We start from the raw sequence: 14,455 nt of genomic DNA, 5'->3' as shown, positions 1-14,455 counted from the left end.
CGATTCCATCTTGAACTTGAACCTTTTCAGGTATATGTTCAGGGATTTTAATTCAATATGGGTCTAACCGAACCGCCTGGTTTCGGGATTACAACATGGTCGAATAATAACACCCTCTTGTTTAAGGAGGGGACCCTTGACCACCACCTGTTGAAGATACAATTTGTGAATTGCAGTTAACACTGGCTCCCTCTCTTGGGGGGAAGCCCGCCGGGCCATCGGTGAGGAGGCATCTTCTCACAGTGCAGCCTGTATTCCTGCGACACAATTTCTATTGCCCAGGGATCTAACAGGGAGTGAACCCACTTGTGGCTGAACTTACGAAGGCGTGTCCCCACCGGGCCTAGCTCCGCCTGTGGAGCCCCAGCGACATGCGTGGATTTTTGTAGAGGCCGGGGAGGACTTCTGTTCCTGGGGACTAGCTGTGTTGTACAGCTTCTTTTCCTCTGCCCCCGGCTCTGACAAGAAAGGATGCACCTCAGACTTTCTTGTTCCTTTATTCGAAAGCTGCATTTAATAATGTCGTGCTTTCCTAGGCTGTGCAGGAATATAGGGCAACTAGCAGAATTACCAGCTATAGCTGTGGAGACCAGGCCCGAGAACCTTTCTCCACACAATCCTCAGCCTTCCATATGCCTCTGAAGTCGGCATCATCTGTCCAATGTATATTCTACAGGACACGTCAAGCAGAAATCGACATAGCTTTGACTCTAGGACCCAGTATACTCATGTCCCTTTGTGCATGCTTTATAATTATATATCTATCACTTAAGACAGCATCTTAATATATTTATATGCATACTAGGGTCTCAATCTCTGCTGATAAGGTACCTGTCCACGCTGCCACAGCGCTATAAACCCATGCCGACACAATCGCCGGTCTGGGTAGTATACTAGAATGTGCACACTATCTGCAGGATCCCTGAGAATAGCTAGTGCAAACAGGACACCCAAGGGGAAGATTCTCAACACATCCTGGCCCTAGTGGGGAAAGGATACAGCCTGAGAATTCTCTTGTGGGAAGCTGCCGTCTCTTGTCTGGAGATTCACGCTCTTTTTCCTCATGAGAGGAGGAAAATTTACCTCAGCATTCTTCCCCTTTACATGTGTACTCTCGTGTCAGTGACCGATGAGTCCTCAGTGATATGCAAATCATCTTTTATTTCAATAATCATATATTGAATATTTTTTAGCCCTCTTGGCTGTAACTTTGCATTATCGTAGTCGACAGTGGAGTTAAACTCCCTGTCGATACCAGTGTTTGTTAATTTGGATAGTGAGCATAGAGACTCTGAAGGTCTCTGTGACATAGGGACAGACCAGGGTAGATTTCCTTTCTGTTCCCTAACCTTCTGTGCAATAAGTTTACCTCAGCACTTACACATATCCAAACAGGTGTCGGCGTTGTCGACGGAGACACCCTCCCACACACATATCCGCTCCATCACCTCCTTAGAGGAGCCTTTTACCTCAGACATGTCGACACACGCGTACCGACACACCACACACACAGGGGATGCTCTATTTGAAGACAGTTCCCCCACAAAGCCCTTTGGAGAGACAGAGAGAGAGTATGCCAGCACACACAACAGCGCTATATAACCCAGGGATTTACACTACAATATGTGTTTACCCTGTAGCTGCTGATTATCACCGTTTTGCGCCTAAATGTATGTGCCCCCCCTCTCTTTTTGCCCCTGGAGTACCGGGATACTGCAGGGGAGAGCCCAGGGAGCTTGCTTCCAGCGGAACTGTGAAGTAAAATGGCGCTGGTGTGCTGAGGAAGAAGGCCCCGCCATCTCAGCGGCGGGCTTCTGTCCTGCTTTAATCTGTGTAAAAAATGGCGGGGGTATCCCTATATACAGTCTAGGACTGTATATATGGGTATTTTTGCCACCAAAGGTATCTTATTGCTGCCTAGGGCACCCCCCCTAAACCCCACCCCCTAGCGCCCTGCACCCTACAGTGACCGGAGTGTGTAAGTGTGCTGGGGAGCAATGGCGCACAGCTGCGTTGCTGTGCGCTACCTTAGTGAAGACCGGAGTCTTCGTGCCGCCGATTTCTACGTTTTCTTACTTCTCCTGGACTTCAGTGCTTCTGGCTCTGTGAGGGGGACGGCGGCGCGGCTCCGGGAACGGAACGCCAGTGTTCGATCCCTCTGGAGCGAGCCTAGAAGCGCAACCCGGCTGCATGCAGGCAGGTTTGCTTCTCTCCCCTCAGTCCCTCGTAGCAGTGAGTCTGTTGCCAGCAGAGCTCACTGAAAGTAAAAAACCTAACAAATATCTTTCTTTTTCTAGCAGGCTCAGGAGAGCCCACTAGGTGCCTCTGCTCTGTCCGGGCACAGATTCTAACTGAGGTCTGGAGGAGGGGCATAGAGGGAGGAGCCAGTGCACACCAGATATAGTACAAAATCTTTCTTAAAGTGCCCAGTCTCCTGCGGAGCCCGTCTATTCCCCATGGTCCTTACGGAGTCCCCAGCATCCACTTAGGACGTTAGAGAAATTAAGGATGCACTTTTAATCTTGGCAGCCTGCTCATACGCCGAGTTTGGAACCTGGGCCAGAAACAAGCACCTGAGTCCTCTTCTGTGCTTCCATCTGCTTGTTGCGTCAGATGTACACCTCTTGTGGTGCTTTGGTGTAACCACACTCCTATATTATTTCTGGTACCTCGAGACGGCCGCTATGACAAAGGATTTTATATTATCCGAATAATTTCAATTATGCAGCTCTACACCTTGAACATGTCCAATAAAAGAAAAAGTTATTTCTGTGCGACGGATCTTCTCTTCGGACTTGTGGATACAGGATGCTGGGGGCCTCTCATAGTCCCCCCATTACCAGCTGGAATAAAGTGTAATACTCCTACATTGTGGTGCAGGATGTTACAGCTGCTGTGTTACGACCAGTGCAGGACCCGTTTGTGTATTGATAAGATACACTGGATGACGTCTGAGGTTTTGTGGTATGCAATACCCTCTACATGACCTGTCTCAGTGCCTCCTGCTGGGCTTCTCCACCTAGAGATGGCTAAAGTCCTTTGCTTTCTGCAGTTATCGGCTGCATCCTGTCTGGATATTTTAAAGGGTTTTAATATGATTTATTTATCAATGAGGAAGACATACAGAAACCATGTAACAATATAAAGCATAAAGTAAGAGGTGTTACTACTGGCTGGGGCTCTTTATCTAGCTTCTTGGAGTTCTGTCCAAACAAAGCTGATGGTTTCATTACTGTGGCGGATAATAAAGTAATTATAATATGGTACAGGAAAAAGTTAATGCTGCAAATAAAAAGATTGTTTAAATGTGACTACATGGAAGAAACCAGTGCCAGGGATGGGGAAAGGATTCCTAATTCACACATACATCAGAATCAGGTTATTGCACCTTGATGGGCCTCTGGGAATAAGCGTTCAGGATGCTGGAGGATCCTTTAAAATTGCATGTCTTCTCTTTCCATCCCAGCTAACCACAGCCCTGGAGGGAGCGATCAGCCGTGGGCTTGTGATTAAGCACATGGACAATTAGCCAAGAAAGGCATAGCCATAGAAATGAGACATATATAAGAACTGGTACATTATTATCCTAGGATGGTGAAAAACATTTGCACACATAGATATAATGCATGACAATACCACAGCCTCAGTCCAGGGGCTCAGAGGGGACACAGCCTCAGTCCAGGGCCTCGGGGGGGGACACAGCCTCAGTCCAGGGCCTCGGGGGGGGGACACAGCCTCAGTCCAGGGCCTCGGGGGGGGACACAGCCTCAGTCCAGGGCCTCGGGGGGGGACACAGCCTCAGTCCAGGGCCTCGGGGGGGGGGACACAGCCTCAGTCCAGGGCCTCGGGGGGGGACACAGCCTCAGTCCAGGGCCTCGGGGGGGGACACAGCCTCAGTCCAGGGGTGCGGGGGGGACACAGCCTCAGTCCAGGGGCGCGGGGGACACACAGCCTCAGTCCAGGGGCGCGGGGGACACACAGCCTCAGTCCAGGGGCGCGGGGGACACACAGCCTCAGTCCAGGGGCGCGGGGGACACACAGCCTCAGTCCAGGGGCGCGGGGGACACACAGCCTCAGTCCAGGGGCGCGGGGGACACAGCCTCAGTCCAGGGGCGCGGGGGACACAGCCTCAGTCCAGGGGCGCGGGGGACACACAGCCTCAGTCCAGGGGCGCGGGGGACACACAGCCTCAGTCCAGGGGCGCGGGGGACACAGCCTCAGTCCAGGGGCGCGGGGGACACAGCCTCAGTCCAGGGGTGCGGGGGGGACACAGCCTCAGTCCAGGGGCGCGGGGGACACAGCCTCAGTCCAGGGGCGCGGGGGACACAGCCTCAGTCCAGGGGCGCGGGGGACACAGCCTCACTCCCGGGGCTCGAGGACCAATAAACAAAATAAAGGTGACGAGCACAGAATAATTATGGCTGCTGTGATATCGGGAATGGATCCACTTATCTGTACATCGCTCCAGCGAATAAATCCCCCAGACTCACAAATGAAGGGTCTCGTCCACGTTACACAAGAGTGAGGCTGGGATACCTCATATTATTATACATCAGACACTGCGACACTCGTGTGGCAATTAGAAACCTTTATTACAATGTACAGTTACAGGAGGAATGGTACACAGAGATAGATGTGCAACGCTCTGCAGGTGGAAACGAACAAGATACTCTGCTACTAGCTGTAACAGAAGTATTCTATACCATACACCTGGTGCGTTATCCCCTACACGCCTACACACACAGACACCTATTTGTTTTTACTTCACTACAGTATAGGATATATCCATCTCTGGGAGCGCATCGTATATTTCTCTGTGTGTGTACGTCTGTAATAGATGCCGGAGCTGTGATTGGTTCATGTAAATCCCTCAATTTACACATCTGGTCCAATAATTAGCAGAATAAAATAAAACCTGCAGCTGCTACAGACCCCGATGGAGAGGTAGCTACGTAACGCAGTGTAGGAATGAGGCCCTGAAGACCGTCACATAGCTACAGACCCCACAGACTATATTGTGCTGCTTTATCATTTGAGTCCCCTTGCAAAAAACGACTTTATGCAGCGACACCTCCTGCCAATATGGCGGCGGCAGCAGGAATTGATGGCAGACCGGCCGCCAGTCTCCTTTATCTATAACCAATGCGCTCACGGCTTCCTGTGTAAACGGTCTACACTTAATACCAGCCATGTGGGCCTAAGCCGGAAGGAGCCAGAAAAAATTCACTGTGCCGAAGGTCTACCGGGATTTATAATCTATGGCGTAATAACCACATAAAAAAGAAAAAAAAAATGTAAATAGAATAAAGAAAAGAAACAGAAGAGGCTGATCCCTAAATGATATAGGTACACGACACATCATCTGAAAATTAAAAACAATTTCACTTTAAAAAAACATAAGTGCATCTTTCTAAAAAAACAAACAAACAAAAAAAATGGATCCCCAAAATTATTTTTAAACATTTTAGTGTTCGGATAAGCGATCAACACATTCCAAATGCAGCAATTCATTGCGTCAACCCCATAAGAAGACTGTCATCATCTCCAATGCATTAATATACTGGTTTTGTGACTGCACCATTCAGGAAATACCTGATGCAACCACTAGGTGGTGATAAATACGACTTTAACACTTCAAGAGGGGAGAGTAATACAGTACGGGCTCTGGCCGCGAGATAGCAGCCACAGCGAGTGCTCTTGGGGTGATTGCAGGATACAGTATAAGATACAATATATATATCTAGGTAATAAATTATGTCAGTATTATCAAATGTTTCTCTGTAAACTTCCCTGAATGGATCATTTCTTCTTGGAGCGCTCCGCGCAGTCCAAGGCAGCCATATTGCAGGAGGCAGTGACCAGGTGGAGGAGGCTGATGAGAGATTTAAGCAGCGAGACCGGACAGCAGAGCCAGAGGAGGAGGCGGAAAAGCCCAATGACTCCCAAGGGGCCCAGCGTGACTGAAGATAGGGGAACAGAATACAGATCAATAAATATAATTCCACTAAACTTCCTCTCCCCTCTATGACCCTGACAGAACACACAGCGCCTACCTGCTGGCCCCTCGGAGAAGTGCAGAAGGTATAACATGCAGTAGAAGAGTTCATTCCCAGCGCACATCAGGAACAGGACGGGCTACAACAAAACATGCAGCAATGTTTATACACCATATACTTGTCCTGCATTGTCCTGTACGCTAAGTCTTGTTTTGCTCATTTGTTTATGTTTATGTTCTTTATTGGGCGCTGCAGAACCCTTGTGGCGCCATATGAATAATACAAATGTTAGCATAACAGGTGAGACACAAGCACACAAACACGGACCACACGTAGGGCAGAGCCCACAACACACACACACAACATACCCGCGAGGTATAATACAGCCGCAGCATAGGATTACCGGACAGGTCAATGGTTTTGTGGCTGTCGCTGCCTTTCAGGATTGAGCTGGTGGAGAAACAGTACCCAAAATTAGCTCTACGTAAACTTCCAGCACTGGACCCACAATCCTCGCCCCCTTCAGATAAAGCATGTAATACTATCTGCCTACTAAGTGTTCTATTATTCTGACTCGCCCCAATGGATGTCACACATATTCCTTGACATTAGGGGGGGTCAATCCAATTACGGTCGAAGTTCTTGCCCCCGCGAGTCAGCCCGCAACAGCCACACTTTACGGCAGCATGTACTTGCACTAAACTGCGTACGGCTGCAAAAATATGCAGGGTGCGAGATGAGGTGGCGTTGCAACGCCACATCCTTCACCAGTAACTGAATTCACCCCTAGTGCTTATATTTGGGTGAATAGCGGATGACCACGGCGCAATCAGCCTGACAGGTCAGCTCTAGAAGGAGAAAATAAGAATTTACTTACCGATAATTCTATTTCTCGGAGTCCGTAGTGGATGCTGGGGTTCCTGAAAGGACCATGGGGAATAGCGGCTCCGCAGGAGACAGGGCACAAAAGTAAAGCTTTTACAGGTCAGGTGGTGTGTACTGGCTCCTCCCCCTATGACCCTCCTCCAGACTCCAGTTAGGTACTGTGCCCGGACGAGCGTACACAATAAGGGAGGATTTTGAATCCCGGGTAAGACTCATACCAGCCACACCAATCACACCGTACAACTTGTGATCTAAACCCAGTTAACAGTATGATAACAGAGGAGCCTCTGAAAGATGGCTTCCTAAACAATAACCCGAATTAGTTAACAATAACTATGTACAAGTATTGCAGATAATCCGCACTTGGGATGGGCGCCCAGCATCCACTACGGACTCCGAGAAATAGAATTATCGGTAAGTAAATTCTTATTTTCTCTATCGTCCTAAGTGGATGCTGGGGTTCCTGAAAGGACCATGGGGATTATACCAAAGCTCCCAAACGGGCGGGAGAGTGCGGATGACTCTGCAGCACCGAATGAGAGAACTCCAGGTCCTCCTTTGCCAGGGTATCAAATTTGTAAAAATTTACAAACGTGTTCTCCCCTGACCACGTAGCTGCTCGGCAGAGTTGTAATGCCGAGACCCCTCGGGCAGCCGCCCAAGATGAGCCCACCTTCCTTGCGAAATGGGCCTTAACAGATTTAGGCTGTGGCAGGCCTGCCACAGAATGTACAAGTTGAATTTTGTTACAAATCCAACGAGCAATCGACTGCTTAGAAGCAGGTGCACCCAACTTGTTGGGTGCATACAGTATAAACAGCGAGTCAGATTTTCTGACTCCAGCCGTCCTTTAAATGTATATTTTTAAGGCTCTGACAACGTCCAACAACTTGGAGTCCTTCAAGTCGTCTGTAGCCGCAGGCACTACAATAGGCTGGTTCAGGTGAAACGCTGATACCACCTTAGGGAGAAAATGCGGACGCGTCCGCAGCTCTGCCCTATGTCGAATGGAAAATTAAATAAGGGCTTTTATAAGACAAAGCCGCCAGTTCAGATACTCTCCCGGCCGAAGCCAGGGCCAGTAACATAGTCACTTTCCATGTGAGATATTTCAAATCCACATTCTTTAGTGGTTCAAACCAATTGGATTTGAGGAAATCTAAAACTACATTTAGATCCCACGGTGCCACCTTAGGCACCACAGGAGGCTGTATATGCAGTACTCCTTTGATAAAAATCTGGACCTCAGGGACTGAGGCCAATTCTTTTTGGAAGAATATTGATAGGGCCGAAATTTGAACCTTAATAGATCCCAATTTGAGACCCATAGACAATCCTGATTGCAGGAAATGTAGGAAAACGACCCAGTTGAAATTCCTCCATCGGAGCACTCCGCTGCTCGCACCACGCAACATATTTTCGCCAAATACGGCGATAATGCTTCGCGGTGACTTCCTTCCTTGCCTTTATCAAGGTAGGAATGACTTCTTCTGGAATGCCTTTTCCTTTTAGGCTCTGGCATTCAAACGCCATGCCGTCAAACGCAGCCGCGGTAAGTCTTGAAAAAGACAAGGACCCTGCTGAAGCAGGTCCCTTCTCAGAAGTAGAGGCCACGGATCGTCCGTGACCATCTCTTGAAGTTCCGGGTACCAAGTCCTTCTTGGCCAATCCGGAGCCACTAGTCTTACTCCTCTTTGCCGTATAATCCTCAATACCTTTGGTATGAGAGGCAGAGGAGGAAACACCTATACCGACTGGTACACCCAATGTGTTACCAGCGCGTCCACAGCTATTGCCTGCGGATCTCTTGACCTGGCGCAATACCTGTCCAGTGTCTTGTTGAGGCGAGACGCCATCATGTCCACCATTGGTTTTACCCAACGGTTTAATAGCATGTGGAAAACTTCTGGATGAAGTCCCCACTCTCCCGGGTGAAGGTCGTGTCTGCTGAGGAAGTCTGCTTCCCAGTTGTCCACGCCCGGGATGAATACTGCTGACAGTGCTATCACGTGATTCTCCGCCCAGCGAAGGATCCTGGCAGCTTCTGCCATTGCCCTCCTGCTTCTTGTGCCGCCCTGTCTGTTTACATGGGCGACTGCCGTGATGTTGTCCGACTGGATCAACACCGGTCTTCCTTGAAGCAGAGGTTTCGCCTGGCTTAGAGCATTGTAGATTGCTCTTAGTTCCAGAATGCTTATGTGAAGAGACTTTTTCAGGCTCGACCACACTCCCTGGAAATTTCTTCCCTGTGTGACTGCTCCCCAGCCTCTCAGGCTGGCATCCGTGGTCACCAGGATCCAATCCTGCATGCCGAATCTGCGGCCCTCCAATAGATGAGCCTCCTGCAACCACCACAGAAGGGATACCCTTGTCCTCGGCGACAGGGTTATCCGCAGGTGCATCTGAAGATGCGACCCTGACCATTTGTCCAACAGATCCCTTTGCATGGAATCTGCCGAAAGGGATTGCTTCGTAAGAAGCTACCATTTTTTCCCAGGACTCTTGTGCATTGATGTACAGACACCTTTCCTGGTTTTAGGAGGTTCCTGACCAGGTCAGATAACTCCTTGGCTTTTTCTTCGGGAAGAAAAACCTTTTTCTGAACTGTGTCCAGAATCATCCCCAGGAACAGCAGACGAGTTGTCGGCATTAATTGGGATTTTGGAATATTCAGAATCCATCCGTGCTGCTTTAGCACCTCTTGAGATAGTGCTAAACCCATCTCTAGCTGTTCTCTGGACCTTGCCCTTATTAGGAGATCGTCCAAGTATGGGATAATTAATACGCCTTTTCTTCGAAGAAGAAATATTATCTCGGCCATTACCTTTGTAAAGACCCGAGATGCCGTGGACAAACCAACGGCAGCGTCTGAAACTGATAGTGACAATTTTGTACAACGAACCTGAGGTACCCCTGGTGTGAGGGGTAATTGGAACGTGGAGATACGCATCCTTGATGTCCAAGGATACCATAAAGTCCCCTTCTTCCAGGTTCGCTATCACTGCTCTGAGTGACTCCATCTTGAACTTGAACTTCTTTATGTACAGGTTCAAGGACTTCAGATTTAGAATAGGCCTTACCGAGCCATCCGGCTTCGGTACCACAAAAAGAGTGGAATAATACCCCTTCCCTTGTTGTAGAAGAGGTACCTTGACTATCACCTGCTGAGAATACAGCTTGTGAATGGCTTCCAAAAACCGTCTCCCTTTCTGAGGGGGACGTTGGTAAAGCAGACTTCAGGAAACGGCGAGGTGGCTCTGTCTCTAATTTCAACCTGTACCCCTGAGATATTATCTGCAGGATCCAGGGATTTACCTGCGAGTGAGCCCACTGCGCGCTGTAATTCTTGAGACGACCGCCTACCGCCCCCGAGTCCGCTTGCGAAGCCCCAGCGTCATGCTGAGGCTTTTGTAGAAGCCGGGGAGGGCTTCTGTTCCTGGGAAGGAGCTGCCTGTTGCTGTCTCTTCCCTCGTCCTCTGCCTCGTGGCAGATATGAATAGCCCTTTGCTCTCTTATTTTTAAAGGAACGAAAGGGCTGCGGTTGAAAGGTCGGTGCCTTTTTCTGTTGGGGAGTGACTTGAGGTAGAAAGGTGGATTTCCCGGCCGTAGCCGTGGCCACCAAATCCGATAGACCGACCCCAAATAACTCCTCTACGCATCGCCTGTCCACTGTCGTGTCCATAAAGCTCTTCTGGCCGAAATGGACATAGCACTTACCCGTGATGCCAGTGTGCAGATATCTCTCTGTGCATCACGCATATAAAGAAATGCATCCTTTATTTGTTCTAACGACAGTAAAATATTGTCCCTGTCCAGGGTATCAATATTTTCGATCAGGGACTCTGACCAAACTACCCCAGCACTGCACATCCAGGCAGTCGCAATATCTGGTCGTAGTATAACACCTGCATGTGTGTATATACCTTTTTGGATATTTTCCATCCTCCTATCTGATGGATCTTTAAGTGCGGCCGTCTCAGGAGAGGGTAACGCCACTTGTTTTGATAAGCGTGTTAGCGCTTTGTCCACCCTAGGAGGTGTTTCCCAGCGCTCCCTAACCTCTGGCGGGAAAGGGTATAAAGCCAATAACTTCTTTGAAATTAGCAGTTTTTTTATCGGGGCACCCCACGCTTCATCACACACGTCATTTAATTCTTCTGATTCGGTAAAAACTACTGGTAGTTTTTTCACACCCCACATAATACCCTGTTTAGTGGTACCTGTAGTATCAGCTAAATGTAACATCTCCTTTATTGCCAAAATCATATAACGTGTGGCCCTACTGGAAAATACGGTTAATTCGTCACCTTCACCACCGGAATCAGTGCCTGTGTCTGGGTCTGTGTCGACCGACTGAGGCAAGGGGCGTTTTACAGCCCCTGACGGTATTTGAGGCGCCTGGACAGGCACTAATTGAGTGTCCGGCCGCCTCATGTCGGCAAACGACTGCTTAAGCGAGTTGACGCTATCCCGTAATTCCACAAATAAAGGCATCCATTCTGGTGTCGACCCCCTAGGAGGTGACATCCTCATATTTGGCAATTGCTCCGCCTCCACACCAATAACGTCCTCATACATGTCGACACACACGTACCGACACACAGCAGACACACAGGGAATGCTCTATACGAAGACAGGACCCACTAGCCCTTTGGGGAGACAGAGGGAGAGTCTGCCAGCACACACCAAAAAGCGCTATATATGACAGGGATAGCCTTATGATTAAGTGCTCCCTTATAGCTGCTTTTATATTAATATATTGCCATTTATTTTGCCCCCCCTCTCTGTTATACCCTGTTTCTGTAGTGCAGTGCAGGGGAGAGACCTGGGAGCCTTCCTGACCAGCGGAGCTGTGACAGAAAATGGCGCCGTGTGCTGAGGAGATAGGCCCCGCCCCTTTTTCGGCGGGCTCGTCTCCCGCTATTTAGTACATTTAGGCAGGGGTAAATATCTCCATATAGCCTCTGGGGCTATATGTGAGGTATTTTTAGCCTTTTTAAAGGTTTTCATTTGCCTCCCAGGGCGCCCCCCCCCAGCGCCCTGCACCCTCAGTGACTGCCGTGTGAAGTGTGCTGAGAGGAAAATGGCGCACAGCTGCAGTGCTGTGCGCTACCTTAAGAAGACTGCAGGAGTCTTCAGCCGCCGATTCTGGACCTCTTCTTGCTTCAGCATCTGTGAGGGGGCCGGCGGCGTGGCTCCGGTGACCATCCAGGCTGTACCTGTGATCGTCCCTCTGGAGCTTCATGTCCAGTAGCCAAGAAGCCAATCCATCCTGCACGCAGGTGAGTTCACTTCTTCTCCCCTCTGTCCCTCGTTGCAGTGATCCTGTTGCCAGCAGGAATCACTGTAAAATAAAAAACCTAAGCTAAACTCTCTAAGCAGCTCTTTATGAGAGCCACCTAGAATTGCACCCTTCTCGGCCGGGCACAAAAATCTAACTAGAGTCTGGAGGAGGGTCATAGGGGGAGGAGCCAGTACACACCACCTGACCTGTAAAAGCTTTACTTTTGTGCCCTGTCTCCTGCGGAGCCGCTAATCCCCATGGTCCTTTCAGGAAACCCAGCATCCTCTTAGGACGATAGAGAAAGAGATATTATGGGGAAGAGAATACACATAATGGATACTGTACTAAATGCCCCTTAACAGCACTTTCTTATAAAAAGGTGAAGTACCATAGCTACCCTAACCCTACACAGTTGTTACATAAAACGTACATTATACATACACAAATGGCAGATAAATGAATACAGGTGGGTAAATTTACTAAGATGGGGGTTCTATTTAAGATGGGATGTTGCCCATAGAAACCAATCAGATTCTACTTCTCATTTATCTAGCACCTTCTAAAATATAATACCTGTAATCTGATTGGTTGCTATGGGCAACATCACTTCTTAAACAGAACTCCCATCTTAGTAAATTTACCCCAGGGTCGGAGTCGCTCTAAACCCGCAACGGGAGAGACGGCAACGAGTCCCCAGTCCGTATTCCAGTCCCCCCCCCCCCCCAACCCCCGGTCCCTGGGACACCTGTGCAGGTGCAGCCAGTGGCTGGCGATGTCTAGGCTCATGCTGAGCTGGAATAGCAGCGTGTACGATGGGTAGAGGAGGGACAGGTTGACCAGGAGACACATTGTCGCACAGCGATCGGTCAGCATGTCCAGCATGGCTCCAAACTTGGTTCCTGGGGGAGAGAAACAGGCAAAGAGACATCATCAGCCAGTTCGGCCCGCCTCGTACACCAGAACACCCCAAGCCCATTCATTATCCCCCCCTCCTGGCCTTACCTTGGTTCAGAGCCCGAGCCGCGTGGCCATCGAAGGCGTCCAGGAGGCCGCTGAGCAGGTAGAAGGAGGAGGCCACCATGGGGGAGCTGGGCATGAAGTAAAACGCCACGAAGGCGAAGAGTATCCGGGCATAGCCTGCGGGGAACAATGCGCGGTCAGTGACTGACTAATGCTGACATTAGCCAGGCAGCAGGGGAAGGCGTCACCCAACCAACAACATTCCTAATATCAATAAATAACATATACCCACTGCTGGGAACCTCCTGCCATGCCTGACATACACCCAGGCTGCATTACACTGGACATTAGCCAGAGAGATGCCTGGATAATGCCCGAAAACCCACTCCACCCACGTATGGCAGCATGTGTTTGGGCCACAAGGAGGCGCACTACACCCCCTGCTCCCCCGTACCACCCCCGGGGCGTCTCCCCCGTCACTCACCGATCAAGTTGGGCACAAACAGGAAAATATTCTCCTCAGACATCTTGCTCTCTGACGTCACCCACTGGACTCTGGAGTCTGGACCAGCAGAGCGAGACAGAGCGTCTCCTGCCTGACAATAAAGAGCGGGGGACCGGAGCAGAGCGTCTCCTGATAGATGATAGAGAGCATTAGGTAAGGATAGAGCTTCTCCTGGTGGGTGTCATAGAGAATGGGCTGGAGGTATAGGGAGCTGAGTTGTGGAAACAGCGCCACCTGCTGGGCAATGAGAGCAGCTCCTCCCCGTGACGTCACCTACTTTAGATGCTAATGACCATCTCTGATTTATTTCTGTATTACAGTAATTAGCAGTCACCCTGATTAGAATCAGGGATCATTTCCTTTAAAGGGCATTGCATATATGAATATATCTGAGCTGAGGGCATTTTGATTACAATATCCAGGTTCCACCCAAGCCTGTTCTTACAGGTGGGGGTTCTGTACACCAGCTGCACAATATGAGACTTAGGTACCAGTATATAAATATAATGTGATGTGTATGGTATTGTATTATTCTATAATAGCAACGTGAAATAAATGATAGCATAAAGACATGTATAATATCAGAAGGTTGGATATGCGATGCATATAAATGCCCATTGTGGGTTCATTTGCAATGGGCCAGACACAGCCGTACCCCATCCCTGCTGCGTAAACCTCAATAAACCCACCTTTGCCGGTCACCAGGCCAGGAGGTGGGAATATGCACATGATCATATATCTATATATGTGTATATATGCTGCACAATATTCCTGCTGTATCAGAGTACACATCACAGGATGGCTGGGGATTTTAGTCCGCCCAGA

The 14,455-nt window shown here is 49.4% G+C and overlaps 1 protein-coding gene across 1 annotated transcript; it reads right to left on the bottom strand.

Annotated features, from left to right (window-relative positions):
• Positions 1–4,573: 4,573 nt before the first annotated feature.
• Positions 4,574–13,804, bottom strand: CDIPT (CDP-diacylglycerol--inositol 3-phosphatidyltransferase). The gene is made up of 6 exons (XM_063935268.1): positions 13,610–13,804; positions 13,168–13,302; positions 12,911–13,064; positions 6,365–6,446; positions 6,054–6,135; positions 4,574–5,960 (listed from the first exon to the last, which is right to left on the bottom strand). Exons 1-6 carry the CDS (start codon positions 13,650–13,652, stop codon positions 5,800–5,802), a joined length of 657 nt encoding a protein of 218 aa, XP_063791338.1. The 5' UTR covers positions 13,653–13,804; the 3' UTR covers positions 4,574–5,799.
• Between the last annotated feature and the right edge of the window lie 651 nt (positions 13,805–14,455).

This window comes from Pseudophryne corroboree, chromosome 7 (genome assembly GCF_028390025.1).
Source record: "Pseudophryne corroboree isolate aPseCor3 chromosome 7, aPseCor3.hap2, whole genome shotgun sequence".
NCBI lineage: Eukaryota > Metazoa > Chordata > Amphibia > Anura > Myobatrachidae > Pseudophryne > Pseudophryne corroboree.
Note: the sequence above shows the minus strand (reverse complement) of the source record. Positions and strands in the feature narration are given on the sequence as shown.

What these genes read in the sequence shown, in the direction of transcription:
- CDIPT (XM_063935268.1), bottom strand. Translation starts at nt 13,652, where the DNA reads ATGTCTGAGGAGAATATTTTCCTGTTTGTGCCCAACTTGATCG. An exon ending in GGCTCGGGCTCTGAACCAAG is followed by an intron (nt 13,065 to 13,167) that starts GTAAGGCCAGGA and finishes TCTCTCCCCCAG; the next exon opens with GAACCAAGTTTGGAGCCATG. An exon ending in GGCTGTATTATACCTCGCGG is followed by an intron (nt 6,136 to 6,364) that starts GTATGTTGTGTG and finishes GTTTTGTTGTAG; the next exon opens with CCCGTCCTGTTCCTGATGTG.